This window comes from Zea mays, chromosome 5 (assembly GCF_902167145.1).
Source record: "Zea mays cultivar B73 chromosome 5, Zm-B73-REFERENCE-NAM-5.0, whole genome shotgun sequence".
NCBI classification, from domain to species: domain Eukaryota; kingdom Viridiplantae; phylum Streptophyta; class Magnoliopsida; order Poales; family Poaceae; genus Zea; species Zea mays.
Genome location: NC_050100.1, coordinates 142,501,641 through 142,515,988, shown reverse-complemented (window position 1 = coordinate 142,515,988; position 14,348 = coordinate 142,501,641). Strand labels below are relative to the sequence as shown.

Genomic DNA, 14,348 nt, shown 5'->3' with positions numbered 1-14,348 from the left:
CACTTGCATGAATATCACTGACAAAACAAAAGACAACCCTAAGGCTAGAAAAGACTTGGCCTTAATCTGTAGAAGACCAACTATGGAGATAGGAGAGAACCAGAAGAAGCCACGTGCTCCTTTCAGTATTAAACCTAAAAGGAAGAAACAATTGATGAAATGGTTGAAAAACTTAAAGTTCCCAGATGGTTACGCCGCGGGCTTTAGAAGGTCTGTGAATTTGAAGACGGGCAAGTTTTTCGGGTTGAAGAGTCATGACTACCACATAATAATGGAAAGACTCCTTCTTGTTATGTTTCGTGGTTTTGTAAAAAATGATGTCTGTAAAGCATTAGCGGAGCTAAGCTACTTTTATAGACATCTTTGTGCTAAAGAAATAAAGAAAGAGATGATGGAGAAGTTTGAGCAACAAATACCGATTTTGGTATGCAAACTTGAAAAAATATTTCCACCAGGTTTCTTCAATCTGATGCAACATCTACTTGTTCAGCTACCATACGAAGCTAAGGTAGGAGGTCCTGTGCAATATAGATGGATGTATCACATCGAAAGGACACTAAAGAAGCTACGTGCAATGGTTGGTAATAAGAGACGAGTTGAAGGGTGCATCGCTGAAGAATTCAAATACAAAGAGATAGCATTATTCACGGGCCTGTACTTTGCAGAGGAACACAATGTCAATGCCCCTGCGTTGCGGTATCATGTCGATGAGCCCTCTATCAGTGATATTGAAATTTTTCAATGGAGGGGCAAAACTGTAGGACCCAGCACAACATACTGTTTCACCAATGATGAATGGAAGACTGCTTTACTCTACATGTATAACAACATGGAAGAGATGAGTCAGTTTCTCCTGTAAGTGTAAACTTAATTTTAGTCATTGCCACTACAATTTTTGTTGTTATACTAAAAGGTTTGTTTCCTTGTACTAATAGTGAATTTGATTCTCAAAATTGCATCTCTGGCTGTGAACGTGATCGGATTCGTTGAGAGGGAAAAGATGGGGGGACCTAATTTCTTGTGTTGGTTTCGAGATTATGTAGATAAAAATGACAATATACAATCGGACCTTCGACAATTATCCCTAGGAGCAGTAACTGCCAAACGTTATGGTCGGTATGATGTCAATGGTTTTAGATTCCGTTCTACAAGGTTCAAAGATGATCATCCTCTAGCAGCCACGACAAATTCCGGAGTTGTAACTAGAGCTGTCGATGATGAAGGGAAGGTGACTAATTATTATGGAGTCATTAATAATATACTCGAGTACAAGTTTTTTTGGAGATAAACAACTCAAAGTGGTGTTCTTTGATTGTGATTGGTTTTCTCCAAATACAACGCGAGAAAACCAATATGGCATGGTGGAAGTCAAACACAACGATAGATTAAAAGGCCACGACACTATAATCCTTGCCCACCAATGCGAGCAGGTGTATTATATGACATATCCATCTAAGAAAAAGGGTTTGGTTGATTGGAGGGTAGTGTACAAAGTTAATCCTCGTGAACGACTATATGCTCCTAGTGATGCTGGTTATGTTGAAAGTCAAATCGAGCAGGAAGTAGAGGCTGCTGAGATTTTCCAAGACGATGAACTTACCAGCATGTTTAATGTACAAACTGAAATGTTGGAAGAATCTTTATTAGGCGATCAAAATGATGTAGAGGTTCCTCCAAAAAGAAAACGAGTGACGAGAAAGAAGAAAGCTACTTGGCGTCCATTAAATCGACGAAAGCAACTAGATCCTAATTTTGATTACGATTACGATTGACGAGTATGGATCATGATTTTATTGAATATTTTATATATATATTTTTAATTTGTTTCATTATTTTATTGTCGATTTATGTACTAACTTGTTTATGTTAAAATAGGATGTCAAAGAAAATGAGGTCTTTTGCTCGTAGTTTGCTTGGGACGAGGAGTAGCTCGAGGGGTGAGGATTCAGTTTTCAGGGCACAGGTTCTACCATGAGTAGACGCAGAGCGCTGGCAGACCATTTGCCTCCACACGATGTAAGTTAGTTGTTAAATTACATTATTTGAGTTACTTAATATTGTATGATGTAGGTTACTTGTTTCATAGGATGTTGAAATCGAGGAACCAGTGGTAGAGGATCATGCGAGAGATGATGATGAAGATGATGGTGGAGATGATGTGGGAGATGATGCTGGAGACGATGCTGGTGGGTATTTTGCAGGCGTGGATTCTGGGGCTGGTGGAGATTCCGCAGCTGGGTCTGGAACTTCTCGAGTTAGGAGAACGAGGAAGTTGCATTTTGTTGGACCACCTCCAGAGCTTCCACCCAAATCTCGGGTTTTGATAAAGCCTAGTGGAAAGTGAGTGACATATTTTTGCTTAAATGTTATTGAAAGTTATGTTTTCATTTCTACATTGTTTTCTGTTTGTAGGACTCGGATCGATGACTCGTTCACAGGCACAGGACACTACAGGCAGGTGAACATGGTCCTTGGTAATCTTGTTCGTCTGCACTGGCCTGGTCTTGTGACTTTGCCTAGTGGTGAGTCTGTCCTTGCCACCACTTGGGAGCATTATCGCTATGGTGTCTGTAGAACGTTTGGCAACACACAGGCACTAGTTTGGGATGCATTCTGGGTATGAATTGTTTATACTAATTTAGTTATCCCATATATGGTTGCTTTTATGATAACACTAATTTTTTGCAGAAACGGTACAAGTTGTCGGACGATGGGTCATATGATATGAATGCTCGTTACGTGTTTGAGTATAACGCGAACGATGTCGTTGCAGGTGCAATGTACTATGCACGAATTCAGGCTATAAAGGCATGGTACAGAGCAAGTGCTGATGATTGACCGATGCTAAATACCAAGGCCGAGTGGTCATCAATTTACCTTATGGAGGAGCAATACCTTGAGGTAAACAAGTTGTTGCATCTCATATCGCATGAATCCATGTATTTGCTTTATTGAAAAAAATTCATGTAGGTGTCAGTGCCGTGGATGGCCACCCGATCTGAGGTTATCGGGCCTTGTGCAGATGGTGGGCTTCCCCTGAGTTTCGTGCCATTTCCGAAAGGAACAGGGGAAACCGTGGGACTGAGTCGTTCCACAACTACGACGGCGATGGACATGTGCGCTTGGCTAAGCGAATGGTATGTCACAGTATGTTGTAACTTCGAATTACATAGAAATGTGTCATTCTAACTTGTATGTAAGGGAAGTCAAATCCGGCCGTACGCCCACGGATGTGGAGGTGTACGTATATGCAATGGCATAGGGGTTCTGATCCTCAGAATCCTGATGTTTTATGCACTCAGACGGTCACCTACCGTCTAGTGAGTTTTTGGTACTCTATTATGTGTTTGTCCATCAATTTGGTGATGCACTTATATTTGATATTGTTTGCCTCCAGGCTTCGTATGGACAGGAGATGGTTCAATGCCATGGACAGGAGTATGATTGGAGGAGCCAGCCAATCGACCCTCACGCAGCGTATGCTAGCGCAGGAGGACAAGCCCATGGACGGTGGGATTATTTGATTTGGATTTCAAAATTATCCTCATATGTTTGCGATTCAACTGAGTCCATGATTTACTATACTAAGTGCATGGTTCATTCTTGTAGGTTGGGTATTTTTGATTCTACGATTGATTCTAGGGAGCTGAGACGCCGTGGACGACAGTCCACATCGTCGTCTTCACAGTCGTCCCGTTCACGATCATCCGACCAAGAGATAGAGCTTGCAGTGTTGCGTCAATAGGTAGAGTATCATCAATCAGTTTTGAGGGAACAATTGGAGTACCAGAGGCAACAATCTGAGTACTAGAGACAACAAGCTGAGTACCAGAAGAAGAAGGACAAGTATTATGCAAACCTCCAGGCCCAAAATCAAGCTCTTCTCTCGGTAAGTTGAAGTAACATTTTGTACCTTATTTTGCAAAACACATGATGTGTATCTTATTTGCTCAACAATGGCTTGTATATAACTTTTAGCAACTAGCCCAACAAGCGGGCATCCCGATGCCAACATATGGGATGCCGCCTCCGGACTTTGCACTGCCGATGCCATTGCTGGCGCCTCCACCTCCGCCTTCATCACAATTCCCTATGGTATGTACACATACGCGTGTGTGACATGTTCATAGATGTCTTATGTGTTTAAATGAAAAACTGAGTGGTTACTATTTCATGTTTGTGTGTTATAGGGATTTCAGACACCACCCGCTTCAGTTGCCGCACCTGGAGATGGGTCTGGTCAAGATGACGCATCGCATTCTTGGGTGAACAACCTTTTCAACACGCAGAGTCCAGCCGGAGGAAGTGGCTATAACTCGAACCAACCAGACGATGGATATGAGTGATAGTTCATCGAATGTGTTTAATTTGGAACTATTACTGTTCATGTCAAAGACTATCCGTCAAACAATGTCAGTTTTTATTTTGGAACTATATGTTGATGTAAAAGACTTGTTGAGACTATTTGGAACTATATGTCGTTATGTTAAATTTGGGAATGTGAATACTTATGTGAATATATTTGTGATTGTGAATATGTGGTTGTATATGAACTCTGTGTATATTTGCATGAAATCTGTTTTTTTTGTAAATGTCAGATTTTTTAAAAACAAAATTTTGTGTAGTTTCTGAAATTTGTTATGGCCGACGGTCTGGCATCAGCCGTCGGACATAAGGGTTGGTTATGTCCGACGGCTTAATATAAACCATCGGACATAACAAGCTCTTATGTCCGACGGCTGACGCCAGGCCGTCGGACATAAAAGCTGTGGGTCCCACCAAACGACCGGTAAAACGGTTGACATGTACAATCTCCGACGGGTGGTTGCGGACGTTAGAGATGGCTTATGTCCGATGGTCGCCGTCGGACATTATGCTATTTCCGACCTTATATGTCCGACGGCCAGAGACCGTCGGAGATAACTAAATGACGTCGGACATAAGCTATCTCCAACGATTTACAACTTATGTCCGACAGCTTTGGCCGTCGGAAGTTGTTTCGTTTACTGTTGTGGTGGTTGTGCCAATCAAAAAACAATTTTTCCGTCACCAACACAGCATCTGCGATTTAGCAGGCGCTGCATGGTGCTACTGCAATGATGATGGCCTCCATTTTCAGACTATTTCCTGTTGTTCCTAGACTGGGAGAGAGTAGGTTCCAGTAATAATTTGTTCCTAGCTCTATCTTTCTTCTCTAAAGAAAAAGGAAGAAAGGCATTAGAAGCTTTCGCGCTGAATTTAGAAGAAGCTCTATCAGCAAACAATTTTTTTTTCGAGAAATGATTTTTTCCAAACTTTTTGGAGTAGTTCTCGAAAATAAACCATGGAGCTAAGGGTTAAAAAGCAGCTTCTTATCATTTAGTTGATGCATGGAATCACTATATATGTCACTGAGTTTACTCTAGAGAATTATAGAGAATCAATCTCTGTTGATCAATGAATCAGCATACACACAGAATCACAAGTAGAAAGAGCTCCACCAATCTGTCTCTTGCTAGCTTCTAGGGCTATTGTTTTTATTTTGCAGACTTTGTGATTCGTAAAATTCTTTGGTTGGTGCAAAATAGAATTTTTCTAAAAGTAATTAAATATTTATATTGTCAAATAAGGGCACCAGCAATGGTCATTTGGCCTCCGTGTTCATGCTTATAATTATATGTGATTCTTACATATTTCAATTACTATGCTTGTTTTGTTATGTGTAAGTTCAAGTTCTCTTTTATGTTATTGGTCTAACTATTCTTTTACTGCCTTAAAAATGACTTGCATCTTTCATAATGAATTGTCGCTGATTGGATGAATTTTCATGTGATAATGTATGCCGGGAGTATGTTGCATAACTTCATCCATTGATTTCAATGAAGCCAATGTCATGGAATGGAATTCTCACCACTTTCACCTTGCTGTACCAGTATAATGAATGGAGTCAACCATAGTGTCGTAGAATAAACCCAAAATCTTTGTTTTTTGTGTTCTCTCAGCATGTTCTAGTTGGTTAAGTATTAGCATTGCTATGGGGCACTATTTTGCATGCTTGTTCTGTTGTCTTTTGGATAGAAACAAAACAAATAAATCTGCATGTTTGTTCTACTATTGGTTAAGTATGAGCATTTCTATTTGTATGCTTGTTCTGCTAAACGAGCCCTTGTTCTGATATTGTTATGTGCCAAATATTGTTCTGATATTGTTTAGAATTTGCATATCCTGAGCATGGGTATTCTGACTTTGCTCATGTATTCAGTATTCTGAGCACATGTATATTCTGAGCACATGAGGGAAGAGAGCACAACATGGATAATATGAGCACATGCTTATTTTCCAAACAGCCACAAAGTACAAGAATCCGGTGGGGCAGCATCACATGGGTTAATGAACTCGGATGGTGACTAAGGAAGGTGAGCAGACTACATTTCTCCATTTTTTCTATTGGTCTTAAAGGACTGATTTCTTTTTTGATGGATGGATAAATGAATCATGGTTCATGGATGAGTGTTTGCCGATGTGGTGATGTCTGAAATCTGGATAGTTTGTACTAGCTGTTAGTACCTAGGTATCCCTTAATTGGGGATAGAGACCCGAAACCCGAGTGGGGATGAGTATGAGATGAGTTTTGCACTCATGATCCATGATGAGTATGTGGATGGATATAGATCAAATATGATGGGATGGATTTGGAATGCTATAACTCGGTGGGGAAGACCTCTCTAATCGCACCACGCGACATGATAAACTGGTAGGATCATACATAGTAAAATATTGCTTAATTTCAATAGCATCATATTATCCATAAATGCTCTATGGTATGTTTTTTTATCTGTATTTAAAACTTGGAGAGCTTTAGGAGACAAACAATGGAGTCTTTTTATTTGGCGGGCGCCGCGAGGAAAGGTACTATTTTTTATTTGTATCATGACGAGGCGTTCCTTTCATTTACAATTCAATCACACACCGCACACGACGACTGTTACTAGTAGGTATGTTCGACCAGACCTATGCTACAAGAGCACAAACAACCACAATATCCACAGTACCAAACAAGTCCCGAGTCCTGACCAACCAGTACACACACAGTTCATGTTATCATACCATACCACGCATGACCAGAGGACACGGGAGACACTTGGAGCAGGAGCAGAGGAGACCCAGATGGAGAGAGTGAGCTGTGAGCAGGTCACGAACTTCTGGCAAATACTACAGCCAGCTGCGCGGCGCAGATCCACAGGCCTTCTCCATACTTTTCCAGCTGCGAGGAGGGGCAGAGGCACCAGCATCAGCGTTGTCGGCCGGCCTCTTCCCGAGTCCCACGCCACCGTCGAGCATGATAGGCATGAAGTTGCCCCCATGCACCCGGCCTTCATGGGCCGAGGCCGCCACACAGCGAGGAGCCTCCACCGCGTGCATGAAGAAGCTGCGCATGCTTGTCTCGGTGCCTGGAGATGGAGAGCCATCTCCCTCAGAAAGGGCGGCGGCACTGACGACACTGAAGCCACCGAACGACGCACCCCCATGCACGCTGTTGTCATGGACCAGCGGGTTGTGCCGGTCGCACAGCCCCTTCTTGCCTCTCGCCAGCCGGTCGCAGGGAGCGCCACCAGACCCGAGGTCTGAGCCAGGGTGCCCCCACGAGCAGCGCCTGCCACCGCCGTGGGACTTGCAGAAATCGGTGCTCCCCTGCGCGCTCTTCCCGCAGCCGGCGGAGTGGCACCGCTTGCCCCCGCCATGGCCGACGCAGCGGTCGGTCCTGCCTCTCGCGCTCTTCCCGCACCCTTCCACCACGCACCTCTTCCCGCCTCCGTGCGCGACGCAGAACTGGGTCCCGCCGTGCACGCTCTTCGTGCAGCCGTCAGCCGAGCAGCGCTTGCCGCCTCCGTGGGCTTTGCAGAACGCCGTGCTCCCCTCCGCGCCCTTGGAGCAGTCGGGGTGCGTGCATCTCTTGCCGCCGCCGTGGGCCTTGCAGAAGTTTGTGCTGCCCTGGGCTCCCTTCCCGCAGCCAGCGTACTGGCAGCGCCGCCCGCCACCATGAGCGATGCACATGCCTGACCGCCCTTCCGCGCTCTTTGTGCAGTTCAGCGTTTGGCACCTCTTCCCGCCACCATGCTTGATACACAGGCCCGATCTGCCTCGCGCCGCCCTCTTGCACCCGTCATGACTGCAACGCCGCCCGCCGCCGTGAGCTATGCAGAAATCTGTCCGGCCTTCGGCACTTTTGGTGCATCCAAGGCGCTCACAGCGCTTGCCCCCTCCATGGGCTTTACAGAAGATGGTCCTCCCCTCGGCTCCTTTGTTGCAGCCTTCTTTCTGGCACCTTCTGCCCCCACCGTGGGCAATGCACCGCCCAGATGAACCCCTGGCTCCTTTTGCACAACCTGGCTCTGAACAGATCTTTGTGCTACCGTTGCGTTGCTGTGGGCGGACAAACCCAGAAGAAGTGGCAGCTGAACTTTTTGGCAGTTGGAGCACTGTTGGTGCTGAACAAGCTGGACCCTGGACCAGATGAGAGTTAAGTGGGGGCAACTGGTTCGGAGAAATCCCAGCCTGGTTAAGGAAGGAAACCACCATGCCTCCAGATGGATGTCGAGCAGATGTAGATCCTTCATCGACTGTTGGCACTGAGGACATCAAGTACGGCTGCACAAACATGTCCTGAGGTGCACTGCTTCTGATTAGATCCGCGTCAGTTACATCGGATTGAGATGGAGCCAAAGATAACTTAAGATCCAACCGAGGCTTCTCCATAGTCCTTTTAGAACCACAAGCCTGTTTATGCAGCTTGGAAGTATCTTCATTGCCAAGAGATAACTTGAAACTTATGTCGTAATCCATACATGAGACATCATCGCTTCCCTTGAGAGAAGAAACAGTGCAGCCAGTACCCATGCTCTGCTTGCTGCTGTCTGAGCTTGATGTGTCACCCAGACCTAGAGCCAACTCAGTCCACTTTCTCTTGCAACCTCTAGTAGGAGCCAGCACATCAAGTTGGCTAGAACCAGCCGCTGAATAACTGACGGCTGGAATGGCGGTGCACTGATTAGCAAAGCCATTTGGATTTGAGAAACTTATAGTGAATGCTGAACGCCCATGCCTGGGTTCCATTGCTATTAGAGTAACCAAACTTTATGGGAAGTACCAGCTGGCCTCACTTCTGGGTTAAATAATTGTCAATAAAGCTACCAAGTTAGAAGATATAGAGAAACTAGTAGGCTTCATTATTTTTGCATCCTCCACTAACAAACCCTGAAGTATCCCTACGATCCATTATCCAGTGTTGTATGTGAAGTGATGCTATTTAGTCACAAGCCGACAACAGTGCTACACTTGTAAGTCCCCAGCCAGAACTCTCATCTGACCAAATGATTGAATCTCTGCAGGAAGTGAACAGAACACAGATGAGATCTGTTCTCATCGAGTTAAAATAATTACGGAGAGAAGAAAATAATGTATAAAGACTGTAAGAAACATGCAACAAATAGAGACTAGTGATACAGTTGAAAAGAAATCAGGTATCACAGTGCATTCAGTTCCATAAATGTAATCAATGTTGACTCTTACATGTTGTTGGCAAGAATAGAAGGGAGAAAATCTTGTATGTGAAAACACAATCTTAAATTCTTACTGCTCAACCAGAGTTCAACGATAAAAGGTCAGGACTGAAGTCATATTACATAGCCAAAAGAGTTAACAAAATTGAGGAGTTCAATCATGCCCAGAAAAGAGAGCAAGAGACAACGAACAGAGTGTTGTTTAAATACTTGGAAGATCTTATATTAAAAATTGAAAATAAGAAATTCAGCATGTGATGTTATGATAAAAAAACTTGACCTGCGGGGGGTAAGACAGCCCCCGGGTATTGTATTAAGAAGAAGACCTTCTCACACAGGTCAAAAAAATCCCCGAACCCCTGCCCCACCCATACACAGCGGCATCGAAGCCCATGTGAGAACGACCACGACCGGGGCTGAGCCTTAGACCTGTGCTTTGGCGTGGGACAGACGAGGGGATTTTTTTAACCACAGCCTGAAATTCGCTCCCACGGGGAGTCGAACCCAGGACCTGAGGAGTGCTACTCAGACCACCTAACCAACTCAGCTAGAGGCCCTTTCGCTGATGTTATGATAAAGAAAGGCACAAAGCTAAACGACTGAATTCCAAATGTATGACAAATTGTTCCATGTGACCATACTGCTAAGAGTTGAATCACTGCTTATTTGTGTTGAAAAATGATATCAGACTCAGAGATAGGATCATAGGAATGGCCCAATGCACAGACTGTTGCTCTAGCCTAGTCAAGGGAATCATGTAGCTCCTGTATATGCCACCATCAAGGGCACCCTGAACTGATGATGGCTGCCCCCCATCATACAGTGCCAATAAGAGGGATGGTCCACATCCAATGGAACCAATGTTCCTAGGGGATTCGCTAGCCTAACAAACCTCCTAGAATATGATCTAAGTGGTGATGCAAGTGACAGGAAGGCCACTGGGAAATCCACCATTGGCCATCGATCTCTACTTCCTCACCGGAGTTCAAGAGGAGGCATGGGTGCCCAGAAAGGGCTACCATCAAGATCAACTACCGATGGCACGTTATGGTTAGATCTTTCATCCATTCCACCTAAGATCAGATAATTTGAACTTCCAAAAAAAATACAGGAACTCAAGTGGCCAAGTGCTACCAGATAAGAACAAAACAAAAACCACAGGCATCATAAACCATTGCACGACATATATACTAAGTAGGGACTAAGTTCCTGCCATAAAAAGTGGCAGAATTTGAAGCTTACGAGTCTTACCAGTAATAATCAAACAGCAGTAGACCACATGTACTTAAACGTTGATTGCCCTAATTCCCAGCAAATGTGCCTGCAAAAATGAACGCAGAAGCCAAAATATCATCATGCATGCCACAGGTTGCAACTTTGTATCAGGAACAATAATATTAACCTGTATGGATCTCTGCAAAAAGTAAGGACTAGAGTATATCTGAAGTGGGTCTATAGGTCAGTGTTATTTTTTTAGAGTCAGAATATAATTAAATATAGGGCAAGAATATTCTAGGTTCATCTCAATCCCAACAAGCAAAATGGAACTTGGTTTCAATTCACCAGATAAAACCATTAAGAAAATTTCAAATGATGCGTAATGGTACTCTCGTATGCCTTTCGTGAGCAAAAGCAACTACAAAGAAAGATATTGAACATAATTTAAACTACGAGAGAGGAGGTCAGAAGATTCACTGGAAAGGAACAGTCAAATGAGCAGAGCTTTTTACTCCATTGAACTTGCAAAGGGAAAGCAGCCTGCCGTGTTCATTTGATTACAAAATCAAGGGAATTGGAGAGGTTTGAGAGGGGTTTTGCCTTGCAGGGGATTTAATCCTCCATACAGTTCCCTTAGTTTTGGGGTCAAACGAACAGAAGGGATGGACCAGAGAGAACGAACCATGCGCGTGTAGAGGTGATCCTGCCACTGTCTTTCGATTGTAGGAGACGTAGGAACATTACTGTATACCTAAACTACATGTGATCCAATTAGGGAGCCAAGATGAAACCAACCATACATTCTTCTTCTGAAGATACTATATTGTTCATAAACGTAACTCTCTAGTCAATAAGTTTAAGATCGTTGTTTTCATGAAGCGCAACTTTGTGAAGCGCTTCTACACCTTCTCCACAAATAAACAATGGATGGGAATTCACAGTGTTCAGAGGCAGACTCTGTCACAAGGTAAGAGGAATTATGAGTGATTTCACTAAGACAACGGGTTGAAAATCTCCTCAATGCAGACATGAACCCCAAAATGAGACAGAAGCTGCAGCACAATTCAGGCTCCACTCCTCTCACCTAGACCCAGAGCCTCAGACACCATCAAAGATCTGACTCAGAACGATTCTCCAGATTTAAAAAAATAGAGACGCGACGCCGCTCCACTAACAAGTATATCCAGTTTCGCGTGCGCACCTCATCAACCGCAAGGGCACGGGTTGAGCTAAGAACTGAACGATCTCTCAAGTTCTCCATGGGCAAACGAAGGGTGGGCTCAGTACGAAGACAATAAACTAGAAGGCCATACCAACCTTCCACCTTGCACCTCTCCGGAACACTGAGCCGGAGCTGGGAAGGATCAACTTGCTGCCAGCGAAGGATTAAATAGCGGACACCCCCCACACCGCGACAAGAACTGAAATTAATAATCGTAAATTCGTGAAAACGAGCGTGGAAGAACCCGCGGGGACTACAAGGAGAGAGATTTTCGCGCAAACTTCGCTGGCGCATACGAGGACGAAAACGAAACCGCCGGCGCCGGTAAAATACGACGACGCCGACCGAGAGGGAGGCGGGCGCGCGCCACGACGGATGGGGAGGAGGGCGAAGGAGATACCTAGGCGGCGGGGGCGTTCGCGTCGTCGCCGTCGTCCGCGCCTCGGAGACGCAGGAGAGAGAGGGAGGGCTGATGGGCAGAAAGCGAGAGGCGGTGATGCGATGCGATGCGATGTCGGACGGGGACGAGGAGAAGTGGAGCAGAGAGATGCTGAGGTGAGGGTGTGGCCCTTTGCCTTGGCAACCAGAGCAGAGAGGGGCAATTACAGCATTCCTTCGGGGGGCTTTTTTAATGGAAAAAAAGTCGCTCTCCCTCCCTTTCGTTTCCTTGGGCAGAGCGGATGCCAAGTTTGTTCGGAGTCCAGCAACGGTTTATTTTGAATAAGCTTTTACGGAACATAAAAAGGGCAGAAACTATTCATGGAAACCACTGAAATAATAAAAAAAGGAAACTAAAAATAGATAATCTGGCACATGTGAACAGCCAGTGATATTTTGTTCTACTATCATATATGTTGGCTCTCTCTAAACTTTGCCGGTTTGTAAGAGAAAGTAGCTGATTAACACGACAATTTTGAGTTGTTCTATGGTATATTTTTTTTACTTTGGTTTGATGGTAAAGAATTGTAAGCTTGTATTTGTCGGAGCATCTGTCTGCAATACGTCTACGTGAGGCCAAAGAGAAGAGAATCTGTTGTTGTCCTTGTCCGTAAATCCGACATCCAGCAAGGATCTTACAGCGAAAAAGGCGACTCGACCAAACGAAGCCGCTTGGAAGAATCCATGGCCGCCTGTGCAAGTGCGCATGCCTCTATGCGGTCGGCGGCGCACCTCACGCCACCGCTACCACGTCGCGCCCATCAACCGACGCGTGGGCCCACGAACCACCTTGCCCCGCACGTCAGTCGCGTATGCTCATTGCTCACTCGGATGGCTCGCGCACTAGTACATGGACGGAATCGGGCCGTCACGGGTGACGCGACTCGCACCCGCGCTGCCGCCCTGCCTCGGATTGTGTTGTGCGTGGGGCCCAGGTGAGCAAAGGATGGTCGCGGCGGCGTCCGTGTCGCCATCCTGGAGTGGTGCCGTCTCTTTGTTTTGCAACGTGGGGGAGTGCGGCCCGGCCGACGTGTCAGCCTCCTTCCCAATTGATCTCCGCAAACTGACCTGACCTCACCTGCTATGCGCTTGCTCTCGGTGTTATATTGTTTTATTAAAATAAAAAAAAATACATCTAATTATATATTTAAACAAATGCAATTACGTAAGAAAAACAATTAGAAATTATATAACATAACCATCAAAATTAAAAACACGTATTTTATTAATCTTTTCTATACTATATAAATCATCAGTTTATATAGTTCCACGTTTACTATCGTCGTAGTGTGTCGTTCTTCCTCTTCCCGCTTTATCTAAAAATAAGGTAAAATTATGCTTAAATGGGGTTCAAAACTTGATTGTGACACCATATTCACACTAATCTAACCAATAAAATACACATATTTTTATGTTTTATTAAAATAAAGTTTACTAATGTTATATAAAAACCGTAACAATACACAGTCATCCGACTAGTATAACTAATAAACTAAGTTTTTTTTCTCATTTTCCTCCTCCACCTTTTTTATGCCTTTTCCCCTCTAGTTTAAGTTGCTTTGTTAGTTTTTTAAGGCTAATTTCTACATACCTTTTTGTCTTAGTCTATGTCGATATGGAACAATCCATCAATTATTAAATTGCTTAAATAATTTAGTTTGAGAAATCCTCTTACTAGTCTTGTAGATCTTATTTAACATTTCTTTCTATGTAGGTGGGGACTCGCTGCTACTTGTTGCTAGATCAATCCCATTTCATTGAGCTCTTGCCCTATAACGATCAATATGCTATGGTGAGTCCACTCTTTACTATGATGTAGAGCTATAATTGTCGTCCAAGTTCAGACAGGGTTTTTTTGCTCCCATCAAACAAATCATGGAAATCGGTAGGGATACATAGGAGGAGGATATGGGTATGGAACTAGAGGTTGA

At 44.3% G+C, this 14,348-nt stretch overlaps 1 protein-coding gene across 2 annotated transcripts; it reads right to left on the bottom strand.

Annotated features, from left to right (window-relative positions):
• Positions 1 to 6,859: 6,859 nt before the first annotated feature.
• Positions 6,860 to 12,566, bottom strand: LOC100383395 (uncharacterized). 2 transcript variants are annotated; one of them, XM_020553524.3, is made up of 3 exons: positions 12,075 to 12,252; positions 10,791 to 10,860; positions 6,860 to 9,362 (listed from the first exon to the last, which is right to left on the bottom strand). In XM_020553524.3, the coding sequence occupies exon 3, from the start codon at positions 9,091 to 9,093 to the stop codon at positions 7,192 to 7,194; it is 1,902 nt and encodes a 633-aa protein (XP_020409113.1). In that variant the 5' UTR covers positions 9,094 to 9,362; positions 10,791 to 10,860; positions 12,075 to 12,252; the 3' UTR covers positions 6,860 to 7,191. The 2 variants fall into 2 exon arrangements, with proteins under 2 accessions (XP_020409113.1, NP_001169521.1); NM_001176050.1 differs by lacking the exon at positions 12,075 to 12,252 and adding an exon at positions 12,380 to 12,566 and having other exon boundaries at positions 6,865 to 9,362.
• Between the last annotated feature and the right edge of the window lie 1,782 nt (positions 12,567 to 14,348).